General features: G+C 43.6%; 1 protein-coding gene across 1 annotated transcript; it reads right to left on the bottom strand.

The window, feature by feature from the left end:
• Positions 1 to 1,947: 1,947 nt before the first annotated feature.
• On the bottom strand, positions 1,948 to 7,701 carry LOC111975204 (bifunctional methylenetetrahydrofolate dehydrogenase/cyclohydrolase, mitochondrial). The gene is made up of 8 exons (XM_024003434.2): positions 7,523 to 7,701; positions 3,933 to 4,117; positions 3,579 to 3,701; positions 3,220 to 3,372; positions 3,006 to 3,113; positions 2,740 to 2,832; positions 2,430 to 2,555; positions 1,948 to 2,308 (listed from the first exon to the last, which is right to left on the bottom strand). The coding sequence occupies exons 1-8, from the start codon at positions 7,600 to 7,602 to the stop codon at positions 2,160 to 2,162; spliced, it is 1,017 nt and encodes a 338-aa protein (XP_023859202.1). The 5' UTR covers positions 7,603 to 7,701; the 3' UTR covers positions 1,948 to 2,159.
• Between the last annotated feature and the right edge of the window lie 4,586 nt (positions 7,702 to 12,287).

The following is a 12,287-nucleotide window of genomic DNA, read 5'->3' on the forward strand; positions in this document are numbered from 1 at the left end:
ACATTTTATTTAAAAATTATATTTACAAAGGTCTTTTTGAAACACTGTAAATGTCAAGCTTATGGTGTGTTTAACAGACTCGTTTTTTTCGGACATTTCATAACTCTAGCCCTTAATCCTCTTAACTCACAGTGCTTGTGTGATCTAAAGGGTATTGTGGAGATAGACATAACTGCCTTTCTTGCCGGTCTCTCTTGCACTTTTGAATGCTTTTAACATATTTGACAAATGAACGCAGAGAAATAAATAAACAGGTAGTTCAAATTCACCTAAAACCAAAAGGTCTCATAGAAAGTACATTAAAAAAATAATACAGTGGCTTGCGAAAGTATTTATCCCCTTGGCATTTTCCTATTTTTGTTGCCTTACAACCTGGAATTATTTTTTTKGGGGGGGGTGGTTTGTATCATTTGATTTACACAACATGCCTACCATTTTGAAGATGCAAAATATTTTTTTKTTGTTGAAACGAACAAGAAATAAGACCAAAAAAACAAACAGAACTTGAGCAAGCATAACTGGTCACCCCCCCAAAGTCAATACTTTGTAGAGCCACCTTTTGCAGCAATTACAGCTGCAAGTCTCTTGGGGTATGTCTCTATAAGCTTGGCACATCTAGCCACTGGGATTTTTGCCCATTCTTCAAGGCAAAACTTCAAGTTGGATGGGTTCCACTGGTGTACAGCAATCTTTAATTCATACCACAGATTCTCAATTGGATTGAGGTCTGGGCTTTGACTAGGCCACTCCAAGACATTTAAATGTTTCCCCTTAAACCACTTGAGTGTTGCTTTAGCAGTATGCTTAGGGTCATTGTCCTGCTGGAAGGTGAACCTCCGTCCCAGTCTCAAATCTCTGGAAGACTGAAACAGGTTTCCCTCGAATTTCCCTGCATTTAGTGCCATCCATCATTCCTTCAATTCTGACCAGTTTCCCAGTCCTTGCCGATGGAAAAACATCCCCACAACATGATGCTGCCACCACCATGCTTCACTGTGGGGATGGTGTTCTCGGGGTTATGAGAGGTGTTGGGTTTGCGCCAGACAAACCATTTTCCTTGATGGCCAAAAAGCAACATTTTAGTCTCATCTGACCAGAGTACCTTCTTCCATATCTTTAGGGAGTCTCCCACATGCCTTTTGGCAAACACCTAACGTGTTTGCTTATTTTTTTCTTTAAACAATGGCTTTTCTCTGGCCACTCTTCCATAAAGTCCAGCTCTGTGGAGTGTACGGCTTTAAGTGGACTGATACTCCAATCTCCGCTGTGGAGCTTTGCAGCTCCTTCGGGGTTATCTTTGGTCTCTTTGTTGCCTCTCTGATTAATGCCCTCCTGTCCTGGTCTGTGAGTTTTGGTGGGCGGCCCTCTCTTGGCAGGTTTGTTGTGGTGCCATATTCGTTCAATTTTTTAATAATGGATTTTATGGTGCTCCTTGGGATGTTCAATGTTTCAGACATGTTTTATAACACAACCCTGATCTGTACTTCTCAACAACTTTGTCCCTGACCTGTTCGGAGCGCTCCTTGGTCTTCATAGTGCCGCTTGCTTGGTGGTATGCCTTGCTTAGTGGTGTTGCAGACTCTGGGGCCTTTCAGAACAGGTGTATATATACTGAGATCATGTGACAGATCATGTGACACTTAGATTGCACACAGGTGGACTTTATTTAACTAATTATGTGACTTCTGAAGGTAATTGGTAGCACCAGATCTTATTTAGGTGCTTCATAGCAGAGGGGGTGAATACATACGCATACACCACTTTTCCGTTTTTAATTCATTAGAATTTTTTTAAACAAGTTAKTTTTAAAATTTCATTTTACCATATTTGGACTATTTTGTGTATGTCCATTACATGAAATCCAAATAAATATCCATTTAAATTACAGGTTGTAATGCAACAAAATAGGAAAAACGCCAAGGGGGATGAATACTTTTGTAAGGCGTATAGCTTGTGTGTAGCTGAATGGCTGAAATGGTAATTGTCTGAAATGGCAGGTGGAGATTATGAAAGTGGAAGGTACCAGCAAGTTGAGAATCCTAAAGCAATCATGTTTCGATCTGTGTCTGTGTGCAGTGGAGTTCGCCGAGTTGCTCAGAGTAAAAAGGGAAGGGGTGGCGGGATGGAATGTGTCACTTGATGGAGTCAGGTATGGCCTGTTATGAAGAGGCTACCATGCGGATCCTCTCAGCGGGAGTCAGCAGGAGGTTCTTAGCTGCCTTGATTGTGTTCTTCATAAGCATGGCCACTGTCATGGGTCCTACTCCTCCAGGCACTGGGGTAATGAAGCTAGCCTTTTGTCTCACACCTACACATGGAGAGATAAAGGGTGAGTGTTGGAAAGAAAATGTGTGTGAGAACACAGTAGGTGTCAGGATAAATGTAAAATAAGACAAATTGTGAAGTCTGTYTAGATTAGAAACTCCTACCTTCAAAATCCACGTCCCCTACAAGTCTGTCCTTGCCAGTCACATGGTCATGCACTCTGTTTATTCCAACATCAATAACGACTGCTCCTTCTTTGATCATGTCTGCGGTGATGAGGTTTGGAATCCCTAAGATTAGGAGAGGGTTTAGAGTGAGATCAGTTTATAAGAGACCCACCCAAGGCAACCTCCTCAAGAGATACAAAAATAGCTCTATAAACTTACAGGAATATGTTTACAAATATGCAGAATAAGAGAGACAGGTATTAGACAAGGTAAAGATATATCTTCAGTAGGAGGAGAGGATCCATACCTGCAGCAGCAACAATGATGTCTGCAATTCTTGTGTGCTGACGGAGCTGTTCCTTTGGTGTGTAACGGTGAGAGATAGTGACCGTGGCATCACCTGCGGAACCAAAAAATAAGTAAATGCCAGGGCCATGATCCACAAATTCCCTTTCAACTTCAATATTTAAACTTTAAGAGAAAACCCTGTATTGTCTCTATTAACCATTGTTAATCTACCTTTACATACACCCTATTACTGTTGGCCCTAGTTATCCTGACATCATTACTCACCCCCTGGCCTCTCATGGCGTCCATCCGAGTGCAGCAACATGGCAATGGGCATGCCCACATTCTTGGAGCGTCCCGCTACCACAACATTCTTTCCAAGGGTAGGAATTCCTGGGAACCGGAGATAAACAGTCAGTGACAGAGTTGACATTGCTCCCCATAACAGTCTAATTCCATTCATATAACAGAGGGTGAGAGATTCCTCCCACTACCTCACCTGTGCGTTTGATGATTTCCCAGACTCCCCAGGGAGTGGCGGGCAGCATGCTGGACTGGTCCAGGCACATGCGGCCTACATTGACCACATGGAAGCCGTCCACATCCTTGTCGGGGGACACAGCATTACAGATGCGCCGCTCGTCAATGTGTTCTGTGAGAAGACAATGAGAGTGATGGTTACCAGTCAGCATATACATGGATGTTGTCCAGTAAATAGGCCAAATCATTCAAGGATATGCCCATAATAGCCATAAATACTCAAAACAACAGCTTCAAACTGTCATTCCTTCTATGTCCCTTTCCATAGGCCCTTTCCAAAGCAATGCCTCGCCACCTCGCTCTAAAGCCACTACTTACCTGGCAGAGGCAGCTGCACCAGCAGGCCATCCACCCGGTGGTCTGTGTTGAGTTTGTAGATCAGGTCCATGAGTTCATCCTCAGCGATACAGGAGGGCTTCAGGATGGTCTCACTGCTGATACCTGCAGAGAAGAAAAAGAGAAAAGGAATTATGAGCCCATTATATCCCCAACGAATATGAGCAGTGCCATAGATGAATGGTGACCAGGAAGAAAAAGGGAATTAGAAAGCCACACTGAAGAGTCATAGAACTCATAAAATAGTTTCAAAGTCAAGCTGATGTATGTACACTGCTGTGTAGAGTTCAGCTTCAGCACAGGTAAGTAAAGTATTGASTGTGTGTGTTTACATACCAACATCAGCTGCAGCCCGGGTCTTATTCAGGACGTAGGAGTGACTGGCTACATTATCTCCTACAAGGACCACGCTCAGGTGGGGTCTCCTGTTGCCAGTGGAGACCCACTGTTCTACATCGGCCCTGGCCTCCTCCCGGATCTGACGGGCCAACTTCCTGCCTGAGATGACCACAGCTTCCTGTCTTTAGAATCGGAGGCAGATGTTAAAGGACAGCAGAACATGTAAACAGTCAGGGGAAAGTATACACTGTGGTGGGTACGTGACTTATAGTCCTGCAGACTAGTTGTCGATACCAAAGTGAGAGTGCATGGCATTCAACCAGCAAGGAGTGCCGCCATAAGCCAGCGATGGCCAAGTACAGTCACACCAAGTACAGGGCTCCTGGGTTACCCATGTATGAGGAGTATGGCGGCTAAACATAGCAAGACATGAGTTACAATGTGGTTCAGGCTATTTAAGAAACTTATTGGAAACCCCGGGCTTCAAGTCAACTGGTTGGCCTTAGGGTGGAGTGCAGAGTGGGTGAATATGAAACCTGAATGCTGCTCTATTCACATTCATGTCCAATGTGTTAAACTAGATAGCAGTGCTTATGTAATAGCATGCACACAGAGGAGTAATAACTGAGGAGTAATGAGCCGTCCAAAGTGATGTAACCATCCCTTGATTCTGCCACTAGTAATTAAAGACCCATAGACACATTCAAATCTTCTATGGGGGCAGGATAGCAGGTCTTGGAGGAGACTCCACTAGGGCATGACATTTGGCAACAACACCCCCACTGCCCAGCTTCCAACACGCACACAGAGCATGAACATAATGTTTTAGACTAAGTATTTTTGGACAACCTTATTGGAAATGTGTTGAGTTCTCAGCAAACAGTTGACAACTGACAATGTTAATGAGTTGTTAACCTCTGACAGGATAAAGTACATGAGTGGTCATCACAAGCAATTGGAGAACTGCAAATGCAGAGCGGACTCAATAGGCCTTAACTTCTACCCAAAGAATACACCTTTCACAAAAATGCATATACTTTTCTCACTTAGCTGCCTTTCCTCCCAGACCAGTTCTACTTCACATAGTACCAGTACCATGATAGGGAAAGGATTTTCAGCAGCCCCAAATAATTAAGATTGTTATCTTTGAACTAGAAGCCAAGCCAATGTGTTTTAACATGTTTCCCAGTTATGGATGGATCAGCAAGGCTGTGCAAACTCTGTTCCCAAGTATTTWTTTTTATTTTTTTTATTTATTTATTTAACCTTTATTTAACCAGGTAGGCAAATTGAGAACACGTTCTCATTTACAATTGCGACCTGGCCAAGATAAAGCAAAGCAGTTCGACACATACAACAACACATAGTTACACATGGAGTAAAACAAACATATAGTCAATGATACAGTGAAAAAAAATAAGTCTATATACAATGTGAGCAAGTGAGGTGAGATAAGGGAGGTGAAGGCAAACAAATATATGTATAAATAAATAAAAATATAAAAGCGCCCAATGAGTGAGCGAAAGAATAAATACAACACAGCAAGTAAAATAAAACTTATAAACACTGGAATGTTGGTTTGCAGTGGAAGAAAGCGCAAAGTAGAGACAGAAATAATGGGGTGCAAAGGAGCAAAATAAATAAATAAATACAGTAGGTAAAGAGGTAGTTGTTGGGCTAAATTATAGATGGGCTATTACAGGTGCAGTAATCTATGAGCTGCTCTGACAGCTGGTGCTTAAAGCTAGTGAGGGAGATAAGTGTTCCAGTTTCAGAGATTTTTGTAGTTCGTTCCAGTCATTGGCAGCAGAGAACTGGAAGGAGAGGCGGCCAAAGGAAGAATTGGTTTTGGGTGACCAGAGAGATAAACCTGCTGGAGCGCGTGCTACAGGTAGGTGTTGCTATGGTGACCAGCGAGCTGAGATAAGGGGACCTTACCTAGCAGGGTCTTGTAGATGACCTGGAACCAGTGGGTTTGGCGACGAGTATGAAGCGAGGGCCAGCCAACAGAGTGTACAGGTCGCAGTGGTGGGTAGTATATGGGCTTTGGTGACAAAACGGATGCACTGTGATAGACTGCATCCAATTTATTGAGTAGGGTTTTGGAGGCTATTTTGTAAATGACATCACCGAAGTCGAGGATTGGTAGGATGGTCAGTTTTACAAGGGTATGTTTGGCAGCATGAGTGAAGGATGCTTTGTTGCGGAATAGGAAGCCAATTCTAGATTTTCAACTTGGATTGGAGATGTTTGATGTGAGTCTGGAAGGAGAGTTTACAGTCTAACCAGACACCTAGGTATTTGTAGTTGTCCACATATTCTAGGTCAGAGCCGTCCAGAGTAGTGATGTTGGACAGGCGGGCAGGTGCAGGCAGCGATCGGTTGAAGAGCATGCATTTAGTTTTACTTGTATTTAAGAGCAATTGGAGGCCACGGAAGGAGAGTTGTATGGCATTGAAGCTCGCCTGGAGGGTTGTTAACACAGTGTCAAAAGAAGGGCCAGAAGTATACAGAATAGTGTCGTCTGCGTAGAGGTGGAAGTATGGGATTTGTCTTAATGCAAGTTTGAAATGTAGCCCCTACAGCCCTCAAACTCAACGCTGCATGTTTTCATTGTTCCCCTCTAGTCAGTGACTGATATAGACCTGTGACACCAGGTGTGTGCAATTCATTATCAGGTAGAACAGAAAACCAGCAGGCTCCAGACCTCTAGGGTAAGAGTTGAGTATCCTTGCCCAACAGGTTTGCCTTCATATAACTTGTAGTATACATGTAACTCAAGTATACATGGTCTGTGTTGTTATGGTTTTATAAACTAGTGTAAGTTTTTTTTTTTAAATACTGTCCTATGTTGACCATAACTTACTACTCAAATGCATCATGCATTTGCATGCTCCAAAAGAGACTCATCTCCTGCTAGATTAAAAGGGGCTAAATCAGTTGTGATGTAAATCATGTGCATAGTCACACGTGGTTTATGTTTCTGGGTGACTGTGTGGAACATTACTTTGCCATAAGGAACGTGCTGCATTAAGGCATGCCTCAAATAAAACAGGGTTTCTTGGAATTAATCGAATACATTTAGGCAAACAGTTACAGCACAGAATAGTCTGCAAAAGCCTGTTTTAAACAAACAGGACATGAGAATACTGATCACTTTGGTTGGTGACAACGTTCCCCCATTGGGAACTTGCCTGCCTACAATACACACAATGCAAGTGCTCTGTGCGATTTCATCAGCCATGCAGAATTGCAGTGATACCGGCATAACGTTAGGGGGCGCATTACGAAGATCATTGCTTCAATATCGCTCTTCGCTACAATGTATCATTTAAAATGTTACATAACGTTGTCATCAAAGCACAACCAGAAACGTTGTATCCGCAGAGACATCGGGTAACAGTGTACAGGATAGAAAACAAACATAAGGGAAAGTGTCGAGCGTTAAATATCATTGACAAGGAGAAAATACCGGATAGGCTACCTTCCAAAAAGAAGAAGCATTTTTCATATCGAAAGAAAGTAACCTATCATAGTCCTCCAAGACAGATAAACAATCTATTTGATATCTCAATGTTAATACATACCTTGATGCGGACATATGTAGACTGCACACTTGATGCTTAGATTGCTGGCAGAATTTTCTCAGAGCTCTCAGCGTTGCCATGTTTACTGATCTAGATAAGTAATCCAACAATGAGTTAAGGAAGAGAGAAGCGAGGGAGACTGGAGGAAGTAAAACCGGTCTGAAAGAGCACCGCCTGTAAGGAAGTTAGAGAGGGCTCGAGATGTTTTATAGGCTCATGTCCCCCTCCAGCGCTGGCTGCTGGCACTGAGCACATTCTCAATACGTCAGTTTCTAGGMATGGGCCACACCTCTAAATGGGTCCTTCTATTAACTAGGGTACCAGTGAGCATTTTTTTGTCGTGGACAACTGTTTGGATCGTTACAAAGTGATTGATAATAGGCACATTTTTGTCATGTGAGTACATTAGATAAGTGTTTGTTACCCGAGAGAGAGAGAGGTCATGAGCAGATGAGCTCTCACATTGTTCAGCATGTTTTWAAAAATAGATTTAGAGTTAGACAAACTTAGATTTTTTGGGGGGGGCATATTCAGGATGCTACCCTAAACAACATAACCTTCACTCCAAATCGAAACTCCAAACCTACAACCTGATTTTTGGATGGAATTTAGTTGGAATGCTTCCTACACTCAATGATTATTATTCACAAACTATACATCAAATCCTCTGGCAAACAAGCAAAGAGCTGAAAACACCATCCCACCTGTAGCTGAGTGAGTAATGCTTAGTCTGAAGCATTTTTTTTTAACTTTCAAAAGCCAATTACAATGATATATTTTACTTAATAAGGACTGAATGCTCAGGTTAAGAAGCTTTGCAAGGACAAAGAGTTCAACTTCAATTAGGCTTGAGTGTGAAGCGAGAGGTGTCGAAGCCTTTGAGCCCAACAAATGCCAGGCTACCCCACCCAGATCCAGAGGCCTTGAAGCCCCCTCCTGCTGTTCAAGACCATCCACTGGCATTTTCTTAAAGAAATCTGCCTCCAGAAATAAAAGCTTCTCCCAAGTGGGTGACACCTACTCCCATTGCCTGCTGCACTGCTGCTTGGATTCCACGTGGCAATCTGCCCTGGCCTGTCTCCCCCTTGCTATTTTGCTATTTGCCTCATGACTCTTGCATGCTTTGTTGACTACGAACTTTCTTTACCCAACCGTGTGACAGACTGTTTGTTCCTACACTCGGGACTCTGACTCTCTATTAAATACACAGAATTTGGCCTCCCATCCTATTCTAAACACCTGATGAAATTGATGTACAATATGATCTTGTTGCCATCTGATGAACATTCAGATGTCATACATCAGCACTGCAGAGCTCTCTCCCTGTCCTATGCGATGCCTTGTTTCTATTACTGTTGATGATATCTGGAAATGTGCATGTACACCCTGGCCCATCCTCTGTTGCTAGCCCCAATTCTGACTTGTCCTCTGATATCTGCTTCACTRATTTCTGCTCCCGTAAAAGCCTGGGTTTTCTGCACGTTAACACTAGAAGCTTATTACCTAAAATGGATCAATTGAAAGTGTGGGTCCACAGCTCCAATCCAGATGTGTTGGTCGTTACTGAGACGTGGTTAAGGAAGAGTGTTTTGAATACTGATGTTAACCTTTCTGGTTATAACCTTTTTCGGCAAGATAGATCTTCCAAAGGTGGGGGAGTGGCAATCTTTACGAAGGATCACCTTCAGTGCTTGGTTGTCTCCACCAAGTCTGTCCCAAAACAATTTGATTTGCTGGTTTTAAGTATTAAACTTTAAAATAGCTCTTTGTTGACTGTTGCTGGGTGCTATCGTCCTCCATCAGCACCGGCCTGTACCCTACCTGCCCTTAAGCTCTCTCCTGGCCCCCTATACCAAGTCTTCCGGAATAGCTGGTGTTCTCATGCATGTTTCAATGTTATTTGCCTCGAAGCGAGAATTGAAGTAGTTTAGCTCATCTGGTAGGCTCATGTCAAAATCAATCAAATCAAATTTTATTGGTCACATACACATGGTTAGCAGATGTTAATGTGAGTGTTGCGAAATGCTCGTGCTTCTAGTTCCGATAGTGCAGTAATATCTAACAAGTAATCTAACAATTTCACAACAACTAAATATTCACACAAGGGTAAAGGGATGAATAAGAATATGTACATATAAATATATGGATGAGCGATGGCCATGCGGCATAGGCAAGATGGTATAGAGTACAGTATATACATATGAGATGAGTAATGTAGGGTATGTAAACATTATATAAAGTGGCATTGTTAAAAGTGACTAGTGATACATTTATTACATCCAATTATTAAAGTGGCTAGAGATTTGAGTCTGTATGTTGGCAGCAGCCACTCAATGTTAGTGATGGCTGTTTAACAGTCTGATTGCCTTGAGATAGAATCTGTTTTTAAGTCTCTCGGCCCCAGCTTTGATGCACCTGTACTGACCTCACCTTCTGGATGATTGCAGGGTGAACAGGCAGTGGCTCGGGTGGTTGTTGTCCTTGATGATCTTTTTGACCTTCCCGTGACAGGGTGATGTAGGTGTCCTGGAGGGCAGGTAGTTTGCCTTATGGTTGTGGGCGGAGCAGTTGCCGTACCAGGCTGTGATACAGCTTGACAGGATGCTCTCGATTGTGCATCTGTAAAAGTTTGTGAGTGTTTTCGGTGACAAGCCAAATTTCCTCAGCCTCCTGAGGTTGAAGAGGCGCTGTTACGCCATCTTCACCACGCTGACTGTGTGGGTGGACCATTTCAGTTTGTCCGTGATTTGTACACCGAGGAACTTAAATCTTTCCACCTTCTCCACTAATGTCCCGTGAATGGGGATGGGGGGTGCTCCCTCTGCTGTTTTCTCAAGTCCACGATCATCTCCTTTGTTTTGTTGAGTGTGAGGTTATTTTCCTGACACCACACTCCGGGGGCCCTCACCTCCTCCCTGTAGGCCGTCTCGTCGTTATTGGTAATCAAGCCTACCACTGTAGTGTCGTCTGCAAACTTGATGATTGATTTGGAGGCGTGCATGGGCACGCAGTCATGGGTGAACAGGGAGTACAGGAGAGGTCTGAGAACGCACCCTTGTGGGGCCTCAGTGTTGAAGATCAGCAGGGTGGAAATGTTGTTTCCTACCCTCACCACCTGGGGGTGGCCCGTCAGAAAGTAACCTTTCGGTTACAGGCCCAAYGCTCTAACCAGTAGGCTACCTGCCGCCCCATTTGCCAAAAGGAGAGTGGGGGAGGGCTTTGTATGCGTCGCGGAAGTTAGAGTAGCAATGATCCAGAATGCTGCCAGCTCGAGTCGCGTATACACCTCCGCCCTTCTTCTTACCAGAGAGATGTTTGTTTCTGTCGGCGCGATGCATGAAGAAACTGGGTGGCTGTACCGACTCTGATAACATATCCCGAGTGAGCCATGTTTCTGTGAAACAGAGAATGTTTCAATCTCTGATGTCTCTCTGGAAGGCAACCCTTGCTCGAATTTCGTCGACCTTGTTGTCAAGAGACTGGACATTGGCGAGTAGTATACTCGGGAGCGGTGAGCGATGTGCACATCTATGGAGCCTGACCAGGAGGCCGCTCCATCTGCCCCTTCTGCGGCGCCGTTGTTTTGGTTCGGTTACTGGGATTAAATCCATTGTCCTGGGTCCAAAAAGAAGATCCGCTTCGGGAAAGTCGTATTCCTGGTCGTGATGTTGGTAAATTGACGTTGCTCTTATATCCAATAGTTCTTCCTCGCTGTATGTAATAAGACTTAAGATGGGGTAACAATGTAAGAAATAATACATAAAAAAACTAAATACTGCATAGTTTCCTAAGAACGCGAAGCGAGGCGACCGTCTCCGTCGGCTCCATCTTGGCTGTGCTTCCCTTTGTAGTCTGTAATGGTTTGCAAGCCCTGCCATATCCGACGGGCGTCAGAGCCGGTGTAATACGATTCGATCTTAGTCCTGTATTGATGCTTTGCCTGTTTGATGGTTCATCGGAGGGCATAGCGGGATTTCTTATGAGTTTCCGGGTTAGCGTCCCGCTCCTTGAAAGCGGCAGCTCTAGCCTTTAGCTCAGTGTCGGATGTTGCCTGTAATCCATGGCTTCTGGTTGGGGTATGTACGTATGGTCACTGTGGGGACGACGTCATCGATGCACTTTTTAATTTATTTTAATTTTAATTTTATTTCACCTTTATTTAACCAGGTAGGCTAGTTGAGAACAAGTTCTCATTTACAACTGCGACCTGGCCAAGATAAAGCAAAGCAGTGCGACACAAACAACAACACAGAGTTACACATGGAATAAACAAGCGTACAGTTAGTAACACAATTGAAAAAAGAAAGTCCATATACGGTGTGTGCAAATGGCGTGAGGAGGTAAGGCTATAAATAGGCCATAGTAGCGAAGTAATTAAAATTTAGCAAATTAACACTGGAGTGATAGATATGCAGATGATGATGTGCAAGTAGAAATACTGGTGTGCAAAAGAGTAGAAAAGTAAATAAAAACAATATGGGGATGAGGTAGGTAGATTGGATGGGCTATTTACAGATAGGCTATGTACAGCTGCAGCGATCGGTTAGCTGCTAAGATAGCTGATGTTTAAAGTTAGTGAGGGAAATATAAGTCTCCAGCTTCAGCGATTTTTGCAATTCRTTCCAGTCATTGGCAGCAGAGAACTGGAAGGAAAGACGGCCAAAGGGGTGAGATATAGTGAGATATACCTGCTAGAGCGCGTGCTACGGGTGGGTGTTGTTATCGTGACCAGTGAGCTGAGATAAGGCGGAGCTTTACCTAGCAT

The sequence above is a fragment of the Salvelinus sp. IW2-2015 genome, linkage group LG15 (genome assembly GCF_002910315.2).
Source record: "Salvelinus sp. IW2-2015 linkage group LG15, ASM291031v2, whole genome shotgun sequence".
NCBI lineage: Eukaryota > Metazoa > Chordata > Actinopteri > Salmoniformes > Salmonidae > Salvelinus > Salvelinus sp. IW2-2015.

Excerpts from the sequence above, each read along its gene's own strand:
- LOC111975204 (XM_024003434.2), bottom strand. The coding sequence starts at position 7,602 with ATGGCAACGCTGAGAGCTCTGAGAAAATTCTGCCAGCAATCTAAGCAT. Across the intron at positions 3,702-3,932 it reads CCGGGCTGCAGCTGATGTTG|GTATCAGCAGTGAGACCATC; the intron begins GTATGTAAACAC and ends TCTTCTCTGCAG. Across the intron at positions 2,309-2,429 it reads AGGGGACGTGGATTTTGAAG|GTGTGAGACAAAAGGCTAGC; the intron begins GTAGGAGTTTCT and ends CTCCATGTGTAG.